Below are 14,794 nucleotides of genomic sequence, written 5' to 3' on the forward strand. Positions count from 1 at the left end.
ATTCTACGAAAAAATGCGGCGGCTTACAGAAGGTTTCAAGACCGGAGCATACTCTTGTAGAACCCCCAAAGGTGATCTAGTCACCGATGCCCAGAGCGTACTTAAATTATGGAGGGAACAACGCTATGAGAAGGCGAACCCGATTCCCAAATCGATGACGATGGAGCAGACGTTCCATTGCCCGTCCAGGAAGAAGTTCAAATAGCAATTAACCGCCTGAAGAACAACAAAGCGGCGGGGGCCGATGGATTGCCGGCCGAGCTATTCAAACACGGCGGCGAAGAACTGATAAGGAGCATGCAGCAGCTTCTTTGTAAAATGTGGTCGGGCGAAAGCATGCCCAATGATTGGAATTTAAGTGTGCTATGCGCARTCCTCAAAAAAGGAGACCCCACAATCTGCGCAAACTAACGTGGAATAAGCCTTCTCGATATCGCATATAAGGTCCTGTCGAGCGTATTCTGTGAAAGGTTAAAGCCCACCGTCAACAAACTGATTGGACCTTATCAGTGTKGCTACAGACCTGGAAAATCAACAACCGACCAGATATTCACCATGCGCCAAATCTTGGAAAAGACCCGTGAATATCGACACTCACCACCTCTTCGTCGATTTCCAAGCTGCTTTCGACAGCACGAAGAGGAGCTGAATTTATGCCGCGTTGTCTGAATTGGGTATCCCCGCAAAACTTATACGGCTGTGTAAGCTGACGTTGACCAGCAATAAAAGCTCCGTCAGAATCGGGAAGGACCTCTCCGAGCCGTTCGATACCAAACGAGGTTTCAGACAATTCGATTCCTTATCGTGCGACTTTTTCAACCTGCTTCTGGAGATAATAGTTCGAGCTGCAGAACTAAATAGAGAAGGTACTTTTCTATAAGAGTGTACAGTTGCTGGCGTATGCCGATGATATTGATATCATCGGCCTTAACACCCGTACCGTTAGTTCTGCTCTCTCCAGACTGGACAAGGAAGCAACGCAAATGAGTCTGGCAGTGAACGAGGGCAAGACGAAATATCTCCTGCCATCAAACAAACAGTCGTCGCACTTGCAACTTGGCACTCACGTCAATGTTGACAGTGATATCTTTGAAGTTGTAGATAATTTCGTCTATCTTGGAACCAGCGTAAACACCACCAACAATGTCAGCCTAGAAATCCAACGCAGGATCTTGCTACTTCGGACTGAGTTGGCAATTGAGAAGCAAAGTCCTCTCTCGACAAACAAAAGCCAAACTCTATAAGTCGCTCATAATTCCCGTCCTGCTATATGGTGCAGGTTCTTGGACGATGTCACAACGGATGAGTCGACGTTGCGAGTTTTCGAGAGAAAAGTTCTGCGAAAGATGTATGGTCCTTTCCGCGTTAGCCACGGCGAATATCGCATCCGATGGAACGATGAGCTGTAAGAGATATACGACGATATTGACATAGTTCAACGAATTAAAAGACAGCGGCTACGCTGGCTAGGTCATGTTGTCCGGATGGACGGAAACACTTCAGCTCYGAAAGTATTCGACGCAGTACCCGCCGGGGGAAGCAGGGGAAGTGGAAGACCTCCACTCCGTTGGAAGGACCACGTGGAGAAGGACCTGGCTTCAGTTGGAATATCTATTTGGCGCCACGTAGAGAAAATAAGAAACGACTGGCGCGCGGTTGTTAACTCGGCTGTAATCGCGTAAGCGGTGACTATGCCAATCAAGAAGAAGAAGAATTATACGTTTGATATTTGTTACCTGCGAAATAAAAAAGGGATTTAAACAAAAATTGCACTCGTAGTCTTTTATTAACAAAGTGGTAGTGAGTGAGTAATTTTAGATCAACTACATTAGTCAAGCGCATTTTTACATAAAAATCCCTTTGTTATATAACATATACCTTTTTTTCTGAATATTCAGTTGGATTTATGGAGATTAAATTCGATTTTATAGCAATTTAAGTAATTATGAGAGCTATTTTCATTGCACAGTCCGTGTATTTTCATTGTCGCACTTCTTTCGCTATTCGTACCGCGTATGAAAGGGATAGATCAAAAATGTATATACCGTTAGTTTTATTAGTTTTTAAGATATAGCATTGGCAAATTTCAAATTTCGAGTTTTTATTTTTGGTCTATCGACCACTTCGCAATCGATTCGATAGGTAGAATTTTAGTAATAATCGAAATTTGACATCAAATAGGAGATGTGCATTTAATTGATGACCTCCTACTCAGAATAATTTGAATGCAAAAGAACATATGCCAGTACTCATCCAAGAACGGTTTGAGTTTTTGCAAGTTTGCTGGTAGCGTGGCGACTTTAGTCTGTTGTTTGATATTTTAATCGCCTCACTTCATCTAGCGACTCAAAATATTCAGATCCTGTTAATGGCCGAACTGCGATTTCATATAAGTGACTTAAGCTTTGTGGGACATTCAGGTTTGATGCTTATCTGAAGATATTATTTGAATTATAGTTCCTCGCAAGAATAACTGCTCTTGCCAACATTAACCGATGACACTTATTTCGCCTTATCAGGAACTTTTCGTGAATAAAGCATTCTCATGTAGCTATATTTTCGCGCGTACGAAAACTTCATATGACGAATTCTGTGTGAGCTTTTCGAATTTCGACTATACATACTATTATGAACTGTAGTAACATGGCTTTGTTTTGAAAAAAGTTATCAACTTATATGGTCAATTTCATGGTCATTTCATGGATTCGCGTGAAAAACTTTTCCTTGACGATTAGGGAAAAGTTTGAGATTTTTCTATATGAAGTTCATGATAAGAAAATACAACTTTGTTCATTTTTCCATGAGCAATAGCTTTCACGAAGTTCAAAATAAGGCTGCAGCAGCAAAGGAAATGGAATACTGTGTGGTAATGTATTTTGGGATTGCACAAGCGACATTGATTTTCTCTGTAGTTGGATACCGTATGTCCCTTACGCAATCAATGTAATAGGTTGTCAAAAAATTTGAATTGATTCCATTGTTCATAAAATTTTTTTGATGACTCATGCCCAGTTCTTGGTCGATGCTGCGGCTGCTACTATGCCGGTCTCTTCCGACCACTTCAGCGATTTTATCGCAATTTTCGACGGCAGGCCTTCCGGAGCRTGGTGAATTTTCGACCACCTCTACACCAGAACGAAAACGTTGAAACAATCGTTGTGCTGTGGAAATGGAAACTGTATCGGGTCCATAAACTGCACAAATTTTATTGGCGGCTTGAGATGCATTTTTGTCTTTATCGTAGTAGTACTGTAGTAAATATGCCGTATTTTCTCTTTATTTTGCTCCATGTTTGCGACGCTATAACTCACGAACGACTTAAAAGAAACGACAATCAATCAAACACGTGTCAGCGCGTGAAATGAGCTTTCAAAAAAGGTATAGCATGACCCGATGCGACGAATAAAACTAGAACTACGCGCCCTCAGCGCCAACTAGCGGAAATACCGCAAGACTTTTTTGACAAACAATATAATAAGATCATCGATTTAAAAAATTAAAATTTCTATTAACTTGTGGTTTTTTGGTTTACACTGCTGACATGTCGGCATCCGGTGCTCTTTCCCCTGATAACTACTGAAATCTGGGGTAGCTTCATGTATTATGAATTCCACAATGGTATTTCGTCGTAATCCAGCTGTTCTTTCTACTTTTTGGGGGTGAATGATAGAGTTTCTAAGAAGTGTGAAAATTTCATGGTTTGGGAAATCAAGTGGTGGACGCGTGAGTTAACCTCGAGGAAGGCGTTTGAGGCGATAGTTTCAACATGCCTGATGGTCCAATTATGACAGGCTGTCCCAGCTTTCGTTAAATTCATACCTCATTCCGTTGAGGCAATATAAGGAAATGTTGGTAAAATTTAAAGAAGGGGATGGAAGAAGTTTTGCAAGTAAAAGTAAGAACAATACCTAATGTCAGGTCTGTAGGGTATGCCGAGGTCAGAAGAGGGAGAATATCGCCTCTCTTTTCGGTGGTGACACTCTGGCGTGAAGAGAGTGAACGGGGGTTTTGTTAGGTGCATTCTGTCGTAGGTCGCAGGCGAAGATAACTCAAACGCAAGAGGTACGTCTATACGTTAGGCCATGGAATAGCTGGAGGTCATTTATAATAAGTTCGTCTGGGAGGGCTATCTACTGATAAGATCAGGAGCAATCAGCGTTCTTATCAGTCTCCTTTCAGTACTCGGAAAAGTTCTGGAAATAGTTAAAATGGGACGGCTTCAGGAGCTAACGCGGGGTATGTGGTCGAATAGGCAGCACGACTCAGGAAGGGATGCAGTAGACAGAATGCATGGTCCAGAATGTTGTTATGGAGATTGCCAAAAAATTGTCCTTGGGATATTTGTTGACTTCAAGGGACGTTTGTCTACCTAAGCTGGGATCGAGTAGTGCAACGACTTTAGGAGCTTGGCTGTCCGGAACTTGCTATCTGCGGATCTACTGTTTGGACAGAGCCTGTCTAGTCGGTTTGAACGTTAATGTGGGGATTGGTGTGGCCGCTCGCAGTGACATATCTGCGAATAATATATTTGGAAACTCATGATGGACTCTCCGCTCGGATAGGTCGAGTCTCTCTGTAAATGCTGTGACAATTTTTAGAAATTGTAAATACTTGTGATTTAAGTGTGGGGTGGATATATCGATGGAAAAACTATTTCTGTTTAAGAGCAGATTGTTGCCGCTTCGTCTGCTGATTGTCAATTGGGATGTGACGCAAGTCAAAGTGAAAGTGCATGAAATAATGTGTTTCAMTCCACACTTGGCGAATGTGAAAGAKYGGCTGCAGGCAATCGTAGGCAAAATACGACGCATTTTGCGAAGTGATTGGGGTCTTGGACGTCGTGCTGTTCGCACCATATATCATAGTTTTGACGGAATGACTAGATTTCCGTTGATGATGTGGAGAGGGAGGGATATTTAAGGTGCAGGAGGATTTTAGATGATAGTTAGGTGAAGTTGGCAAGACAAGAGTTGGGACAATATCTCTAAATATCTCTCCGGGACGTTACGTTTGCTGAGGATAACCCAGACTTCAGATTCTGTCTGAGTCTGGGTTTCCTCCTTACGGGGCATGGGCCTCTGAATGCATTTTTGTATCAGTGGCACTTATTTCACAGCTCGGATTGTTTGTGTGAAGCGCAGGTCGAGGATTGGATTCATGAACATTGGGGATCAGATGGGTGTGATCTTCACTAGTCGGAATGCCAAACAGTTTGGGTCGTTAGCGTAAGAATTCTTTAGGCGGCGAAGCCGCTTAACTGAGTATTCATGTGTGAATGTGTGTACGAGTAATGTACGTATGGGGTCGAGACCCTGATCACTAGTACAAAGTATGGAAACCTAAATGTTAGTAGTTTCGACATAGAGGTCTGACCGGAGACTTATATATGGTACTATGGAGTGAGGAAGCCCTTGAAGTTTGTCCCAACCTGAGCTCCTTGGGGAGTATCGTTGTGGTTAAAGGCAAAGTGAACCTGACACTTTGTCAGTTGAATTGCATTGCAACCAGGTGGTGGACACAAAGTATGACAGACGTTTTAGATGGATCTCGAAACCTACCAAGGTGGTTAGTTTGTTTTTTCCACCCTGACAATTGGTACTGAGAAAGTCCTCATATTTTATAAGGTAGCTAATCAAAGCATTGATCCTCTTTTGAGCGCCGTGGCGTCAGCAGGTACCTATTTAAATCACACTGAACGTTGTTTTTCCTAGTTGATCAGATGTCGGAGACAACCTCTGCATTGACTTCATGTGAATTGTGATTTTTTTTTTTTATCGGCAATGAGTCGCTTTTAGCCAATATTTCATAATTATTGTTCACAATATTGGTACAAATGGTTTTTGGGTAATTGGGAGCTCAAAAAGTTTCGAAATTGAATTAAAAAATATCAAACATTTATTATCCTAGACTTCTTTGCCAACGCCTTCCAATAATTTTCATCCGGTATTTGAAATGCTTTTACTGTTTCCAAAACCTCTCCCGATAGACAATTAATAGTTAAATAAATATCTGGGATATTGGGATCATTATGAATCAAACTCTCAAAAAACTTCGCTAACTAGCCTCGGTGATGCCTTAGTTATGGGTATAGACTAAGAATCGTACCTACTCCTTAAGTTTAAAAGTGTAAGGGACCACTTGCTATTATCTACCGTATAGTTCAGGGTCGGTCAACGCTTGGTGGCGACAACACCTCTTTCGGAGAATTGCTATCCTGAAGTTGCCAACTCAGGAAAGACGAGTGCGAGGAAGCAGGAACACACAGCACCGTCGAATAGTGCGTGTATGTACGAATGCGTAGTCTTCCTTCAAACAAGAAGCACATAGGGTCATTATACTCAGACCGTCGCCGAAATAGAAGTTGGGTCAATACTGACTATTTTACGGCAGGACAGATTCCTGAAAACTTCAGCCGCAAAAATCTGCCATCAAACCTGATTGACAAAGTAGAAAAAGTAAACTTTGGCGCTATCTTAATCTAGGAACCCACTACTTTTGAAAGCTGGATTACTGGACTAAGCTCTATCCACCTAAATATATTTTATGCCAACGATAGGACCAGGAAACGAAACTGCATGCTATGAAAAAACAAAACAGCTTTTTTCCTTATCATCGACACATTAAGCACAGCCGTGAAGATGGCCAAAACTCACTTCTTAGCACACATGCCGACACAGGTATTACAGTGGTGAAGACGGCCAACAACTTACTGCGTACATTAGCCCTACACACTTCCTTAGGCTAACAATTTGCAGTCCCCGAGGATTTGCTGGGATCATGAAATACTCAGAAAGGACAGTTATGCATGTTATTTTTGGGATAGATGCTAATTCCCATCACACAGTTAGAGATAGCTCGGACTGTAATGCTAAACGCTTACATTAACTTTAAGAACGTTTTAATSTTAAACATATGTATGTAACTCACCCACCTTTATAATTAGGCGTAGAAAGGAAGTCTAAGACAAAACTATATGCATAAGAAGTACGTTGGATATAGTTCCCTTGAGAGCCATCCTTTCACGACCACAGGTATCTTAACTTCGGCGGCCTAGAGCCGATGTGTAGAAATAGGTCCAAAAAAACTGAGACACATACTAGTGTGATAAACTGGAAGGTGAATTTTTAATTTGTACTTTGCGTGTTTTTCGAATCTGTAAATATAAATATAAATTTATTGCACCATCTCATAATGCATTGTTTATTCGTGATCAATTCGCCAAATTTCTACTAACATCGTGCTACAACACCGCATTCGCCTGATTTACCTTGGTGTAACTTCTGGCTATTCACCAAATTCACATGACCACTCCGAGGACACTGTTTTGACTCAGTTAAGGATATAAAAGGATTTTTCCAAGTGTTATGATGAGTAGAAAATTCATTGGCATAGGTGTATTGCAACGGGAGGGGATTAATTAAATTATACAAAATTCGCCATTCAATTTGATTCTCGAACTGGACCGCTCTATGGCTACACTCTCAGTACCTTAGCCGATAAGTTCCGTGTCAGATATAGATTTAACAGTAGAAAAAGTCACATAATACATCATTGCTGCTTTTGAAACAGCATGCCGCTAAGAAGCCTTATTTCTACCGCAAACAAACCATGGGGAATCTTCGACGGAACCCTTACAAGGCCTTTAATAAGACTAAGCAACACAATAGAGCTGAATGTTTGAATGCATATCAGAATTCATTGCGTGAATATAAACGAAAACTCTGAATAGCAACCTATAGCGTGGTCAAGTAGACAAACTATGTGGATAGCAAAAACCGTAAATTTTTATTAAAAGACCATATTAATACATACTCATTTAAAAAAGTCATTTATAATTCCTTTACATAGGAATGGATTTAGGTCATCTATTGAAAACTATAGGGGAATAGCAAAGTTGTCWGTAATACCTAAGCTAAGCACTTATAACAAATGACATAACCTTCCGGACCTCTCCACTAATTTCTTGTCCTCAGCACGGTTTTCAAGGTAAATCTACAATAACCAATTTGCTTGAATTTGTATCACATGTATCAACGGCCTTTAGAGAGAATTTAGAAGAGAACTTGATCTTCTTGGTTTTCTACCAATATTTCTTAAATGGCTTGCTTCTTATCTTACTAATAGAATTCAAGAAGTCATATTTGATGATACTTTTCCCGACATAATCAATGTTCCTTCAGATGTTCCTCAAGGTAGCCATCTTGGTCCAATTCTGTTCTTGTTATTTATTAATGACATATCATCTGTTGTTAAGTATTCAAGAGTTTTATTATATGCTGACGATGTAAAACTTTTTAAAACATATACTTCAAACAGCGAAAGATGTCAATTGCAAACAGACTTAAACAACCCAGTTTCTTGGTGTAATAGAAATGACATGCCGTTGAACCTTAAAAAATGTAAACGATGTGCTTTTCATGTAGATCTATAGACCCTACTTCTTACATAATACAAAACTTTAGGTTGGAGCAGGCATGCAGTTTTGTTGATCTGGGGATAACTATGGACCCCAAACTCAATTTTAATCTTCACGCATCTTCCACGGTTTTTAAAGCTAAAGCCGCTCTTAGTTTTGCTAAAAGCTGGTCTAAAGAATTTAGAGATCCGCTTACCACAAAAATTATTTTTACTTCTCTGGTGAGGCCTATATTAGAGTATTCTTCTTCGGTTTGAAACCCAAGTTACCAATTCCATTATTATAAGTTAGAGTCTGTTTAAAAACAATTTTTACTTTTTGCTTTAAATCATTTGCATTGGGATTCCAATTTAAACCTTCCACCTTACACTAAYCGTTTAAAACTTATAAATCTCCCGACATTTCTTGTAAAACTCGTGAATGGGTCAGTCTGTAGCCCATCTCTCTTATCTGATATTAATTTTAACATTCCCGCTCACTCTACCAGCCAGTTGAGATCCTTATTTTTAAAATTTTCTAGAACAAAGTTTGAGTTAAACGAACCATCCCGCCGTATATGTCATGATTTCAATTCTCATTGCAGCACAGTTTACTATTAAAAAAATATTTTATCTATTCTTAACAAGTAACATTTAAAAATAATAAACTTTAATCTAATTCTTAATTTGGCTGTTGAAATTACTACTTGCCAAAATCATACCGAGCGATTAAGGCCAAGGAAAGGATCATTCGACGAGCTCATCAAGAAAAAAATCCTACTTAACCGTTTGCTATGCATGAAGTAGTTGTAATAGAATCCGACAAAGGCCCTCCACTAGCTGAGAGCGCTGCTGACATATATAGGGGCATATTTTAGATTGTTGTGCCCAYGTGTTTAGGAAATCTCTGACATTATAATCGACATTTATATAGCGGCTACGCTGGCTTTGTCATGTTGTTCGAATGGACGAAAGCAATCCAGCTCTGAAAGTATTCGACGCTGTATCCGCCGGGGGAAGCAGAGGAAGAGGAAGACCTCCACTCCGTTGGAAGGACCAGGTGGAAAAAGACCTGGCTACGCTTGGAATATCCAATTGGCGCCACGTAGCGAAAAGAAGAAACGACTGGCGCGCTGTTAACTCGGCTATAATCGCGTAAGCGGTGTCTACGCCAATTAAGAAGAAGAAGAGGAACCTTATGCAAGAGGAAATTGATCTTGCGTATTAAATGGATATAGAGGGTAATATTAACTTATTCAACATCAAAAGCGAGAGATAGTCTCCGAAGTATAATACGAACCACTAATAGCCTAATTGAACGCCTTATATAGTAGCTGAAAAATAAAGCCTGCGCCGAGAATGACATAGTAATAAATCAGCATCATCTAAATTGAAATTAAAAGTTTTAAAAATATTTCGGAAAGCTTTAAGGAGAAGAAGAAGCACACTTTAATAGGTTTATCACCTGATAATAGAGCTACCTCATACAAATAATTATATGTGCATAACTTTTTTTTTTTGCATATATGAAAAATTATCCCGTTTCTGAAATCAAGCAATTCTTTGGAAATATGTTGTTGTTATGAATTGACCACAATTGTTGCTTTCTGGTCTCATTCGTTGTACCGTTACTTCAAAATGTTCGGGAATTTTCGGTGTTACGTAGTAAACYGCACATTAGTGCGAAATGATCGTTTCTGCTGATAATAGTGTTTTCAGAAGTTAAGCTGCAAAAATTAGTTTGAGATATTTATTGTAAGTATGTAATTGTCCAAAATATTTTAATATTGGTTAGCTAAAATGCCTCGTGGAACTAGTTTAACAGACCAATAACAAGGGGTCATAAAAGGTATGCATGATAGCGGTGCAAATATCAACGAAATCGTAAAAAAAATTAAATCGGCACCGAAATTGCATATCTAGTTATTTAAAAAATCCAACTAAATATGGAACAATTCGACGAAGTGGGCGGAAAACCAACATCGATTTGCGTTGCAAGTGGCAAATTCAACGACTTGCTGTGGTTGATTTGATGAGTAGCGGACAAATTAAAGCTCATATGGGTCTCCAAATAACCAACAGTCGCATTGTGCAAATAATTCAAGAAAATCCTTTAGTGAAATATACCTCCATGGTGCCTAAACCCAAGCTTTTGCAGCGACACATGAAGGCTCGAATGGAGTTTGCAAATAAGTACCGTTTTTGGTGCGAAGAATGGCATAACGTCATTTTTAGTGATGAAAAGAAGTTCAATTTAGATGGCCCTGATAGTTGCAAAAGATATTGGAGAGATATGCGCCAAGGTCGGAGATCCTGTTTTAAGCGAGGGTTTGGCGGTGGCAGTGTGATGGTATGGGCTGCGTTCTGCTATAGGGAAAAGTCATCTATGTGCTACATCTCTACAAGAATGAATGCTCAAATGTATGTAGATCTCCTTGACAGTGAATTAATAGAGTTTGGTGGCAATTTGTATGGCGACGATTGGACTTTTCAACACGACAATGCATCAATACACGCAGCTCAGGTCACCAAATCCTTCTTTACACAGCGAAAAATACCTGTATTGGACTGGCCCACCTTAAGTCCGGACTTAAATACGATTGAGAATCTGTGGGGTATCCTCTCTGCCAGAGTGTTCAAGAACGGTAGACAGTTTGACACAGCAAGAAACCTTAAAAAGGCAATAGACCACGAATGGGCCAATATTGATCCAGCTCACCTTAAATCTTTGGTGGAATCCATGCCGTTCCGACTTAATTCAGTAATATTTCATAATGGTAACAATACTGAATATTAAAATCCTATATAAATAATAATTAATAATATTAAAAATTAGAAAAATCAAATATGCACATACAAATATTTAGTACGAAGACTATTTTTGATGTAAGTTCCTTATTACATATTATTGAAATTTGTGACAACTTTATGTTTTTATTTCGTAAACTTTATTTGCAAATAAAACTGCCTACCCAAAATTTCGATATCAGCTTTTGTACTTTTTTAATCAATAAAAAACATGATGCACATATAATTATTTGTATGAGGTACCAAATATTGCTTTTAATTTGTTGTCTCAACTTGTCAATGTCAGTCGAAGATTATATTGATAGACAAATCGGAAAATGACGCCAGCCTGCCGTCATCATATCGACCAATTAGCGTGTTATCCGTTCCCTGTGAGGTTTTTGGAAAAGTATTGCTATCCATAATACATATCTCTTTATCTCCACGAGCACGAATCAATTTTAAATCATCAATTCGGTTATTGTACATATCGCATCGCATAACCAATCGGATTTGGAGAGCATTTGAGTTGAAAGAGTACTGCTGTATATCATGATTCACTCATGCACAAAATTAAAATGACTTTGCCAAAAAACTTTCATCAGTACCAAAACTATATGTCTTATTTCCCGCAGATATTCCCATGAGTGCAAAAGTACTAACCTCAAGCAAATATCCAGTGAAAACCACAAACATACTATGAAATCATCTAAAGCATCAGGAAGGATCTGTCGGAATTTTGATGAGCAACTTTTATCGTCTATTGCTCAATATCTTTGGAATCTTATGAATAACCAAATTGAGGCTGAATATATTCCGCGTTCTGTCGCATACTTTTCAGTTTTTTTTAGGGTGAAGAACACCTGAAAATGTTTAATTGCTTAACCAAAAATATGTAAAATATTATTATTTCACAAAATTTGATCGATTTATTGTAGTTTATGAGAAAATAATTTTACAATTGTATAGTCCTCTGAATTTCAATCTTCAATAACATTAACAAAAACAAGAATTTTTACGAAATATTTATATGACTTGGTATGAGTCTGGTCACCTTCCTGGTGGACTGCTAATTTTCAAAATCGGAGATTTTTCGAAATTTTGATGGACCAGTTGACGTCGTTTGACGCTATTAATTTTACGTCAGTTGAGGTACACTTTTTAATTTAAAGCCAGGCACAAAGCGCACTCGCGCACTATGAATAGTTCTCTGCTTTTTTGAGATGTGGAGAATAATAGGATCTGCGATTTATTTAATTAAAAATAAACGTACCTTCACGATTACGGTTTTAGTAAAATTTAATTTTTGATTTTACTTAGCTAAACCTTAATCTATCTGCTAAACCAATGGTAAGTACATATTTCAGCAATCTCATTAATTTATTGTAATTATGGTATTACATTGTGTCAGATAGAATGTATTGCATTATAAAAAGGGTAAGTGTTTTACATGGTGTATTGTATAGTTTTCAGTTTATTTCAATATTATTAAATTAATTTTTCTTACATATTTTTAAAATATATTTTATTGTTTTGAAAAGTTTTCAAAAGTCGCTTGTTGCAGCAATAGTGTTGCTTAATTATTGAGAGAGTTGCATCACTTAATCAATACTTCGAAATTTTAACCTATAGAAGGAACAAAAATTATACTTAGGCTGTTCACGGTAAGGTGCCTATCGGGTTATGTGGTTATTAGATTAAAAATAACTTCATTGTTTACAGTTTAAGTTCAATGAAATTCCTACTTATAAAATGCCTTAACAAAGCTTACTGAGCAACATAATTGAATTTAAAATAAGTTCTGCTATTCAGGAAATGGACTTTATTGAAGTTATTTGCTTATTAAATAATCCCAATTTTAAGGGTTCAAAACGTTCTTTGTATAAAATTTGCAGACATCTTGCACCCTGAGCAGTGTCACAATGCAATTGTAAACAAAAAACAGCTGTTAACAGTACAATTTAAAATAAGAAAATCTAAATGGAAATGCAATTCGCTTAGTTCTATTTATTTTTTGTGCTGCCATTTAGTAAAATTCCAACGACTTTCTAACACTGGAAATAAGCAAACAACCACATAATCTGTAAACAAGGKCCTAGGTCATAACGCAATTTGTTGTTGTTTACTTAATCACCTAACCACATAACCCGATAACCACTTTATCGTGAACAGCCTAAGTGCTTTCATAGTTCGTATGAAAAATGTTAGGAAGGTTTTATAATATATAACTTTAAGCTTATTCTAGATTTTTATTACTGCACAATTGTTTGCATATTACCTTATTTGTGTAAAAAAATATCAAATATGTTTTTTTTTTATTTTTTAAGAATAACAAATGACGCTCGCGAAGATGAGATGGAAGAAAATGTAGGTCAAGTGAACACCATGATCGGAAATTTGCGGAATATGGCATTAGATATGGGTTCCGAGCTCGAAAACCAAAACAGACAAATCGATCGAATAAATCGAAAGGTATTTAAACTCTAACGCTTCGTAATATTACGGATATTTTAACTTTTATTACAGATATCTTAATTAATTAGTTGGTAAAAAATAACTTTTAATTGCCCATTTATTTTTAAAATATGGATTGAGTAATATTATTCGGACACTTTGTATATTATTGTGCACACATTTCACAATATATGACAGTTTTCTTCGTAACTTTTTTCTTTATAAACTTTAGACGCGTTTTTGTCAAAACTACTTTTTCAACGTCTGTGTTCGCTGTCATTTCAAAACTACTTGAACCATTCATTTCAAACTTTGTAGACATTTTTGACATATGAAATACCTCCCCCTTAGTTTAGTAAGAGTGTTTTCCACAAAAATGACGGAATTTTTTAGTGGAAAATAACAGTTTTCACTTTAAATGTGCTCTAAAAATTTTAAATTTAAAATAAAAGTGTCAGAAAACGACGGGGGAAAGATTTGATTATAACTTGACAAATTTTTCTGGTTTTTTATTTTCGGATAATTTCCATCCGATTTATGGTGAAAACCGCAAAGAGTTTTTCTTTTCTCAAGASCTTCTGGGTGAAGCTCTGCTACCGGCTTATGCTTCAATATTTTTGCATGAAAAGAGTATCCTTTATTGTCATGAGTGTGCGTAATAAAGTACAAAAAGTCGGAATAAAATCCATATTTGAGACATTATTTTTTTACCTTTTACATAACCTTTTAAACAATATGGTTCTGTATTTGCGGCATAATCTTCCTCTTAACCGCGACCCATTTGTTATTGTGTAAATACAACAAATTTATTAAAAACTTCGAATATCATTTAAAGTTATTTGTGCTCTATTTAATATTAGAAAAATTAATAATATAAATAATTTTCATTACAAATTTTCATTACACATTCATTCATTTTTCCTTTTATTTCAATTCTATAATACTTTTCCTCTCGTGATAAAAATTTATAAGGTCCTTCGTATGGTTTTGAAAGTGATGGGCGCACTGAATCATTTCTGATGAAAACGTTTTCACATGTTGCAAGATCAGGATGTACAAATTCTTTTTTTGGACCGTGCCATGACGTAGTGGATGGTCTGATGGTGTTCATTAAGTCTCGGAGTTGAGTAACGAATTCTGACTGTGTTTTAATTCGGCT

The 14,794-nt window shown here is 37.6% G+C and overlaps 2 protein-coding genes across 3 annotated transcripts in view; one reads left to right on the forward strand and one right to left on the reverse strand.

The window, feature by feature from the left end:
• The window catches only part of LOC108972552, a 49,970-nt gene extending 38,676 nt beyond the window's left edge, over window positions 1–11,294 (reverse strand). The window contains exons 1-2 of one of the 2 annotated variants that reach the window (XM_018939181.1): window positions 11,252–11,294; window positions 11,114–11,195 (exon numbers count right to left, since the gene is read on the reverse strand). The gene's annotated coding sequence lies outside the window, so the exon portion shown is untranslated. Of the gene's footprint in view, window positions 1–10,952; window positions 11,196–11,251 lie in introns of both variants that reach the window. The other variant, XM_018939180.1, reaches the window with a different exon arrangement.
• LOC108972551 (synaptosomal-associated protein 25) overlaps window positions 1–14,794 on the forward strand; it is a gene marked incomplete at its 5' end in the record, with an annotated part of 184,745 nt that overhangs the window by 147,407 nt on the left and 22,544 nt on the right. Inside the window, 1 exon segment of the mRNA XM_018939179.1 lies at window positions 13,509–13,653. Within this exon segment, the coding sequence (XP_018794724.1) occupies window positions 13,509–13,653 (145 nt within the window).

Source organism: Bactrocera latifrons, unplaced genomic scaffold (genome assembly GCF_001853355.1).
Source record: "Bactrocera latifrons isolate USDA-ARS-PBARC rearing strain unplaced genomic scaffold, ASM185335v1 scaffold_407, whole genome shotgun sequence".
NCBI classification, from domain to species: domain Eukaryota; kingdom Metazoa; phylum Arthropoda; class Insecta; order Diptera; family Tephritidae; genus Bactrocera; species Bactrocera latifrons.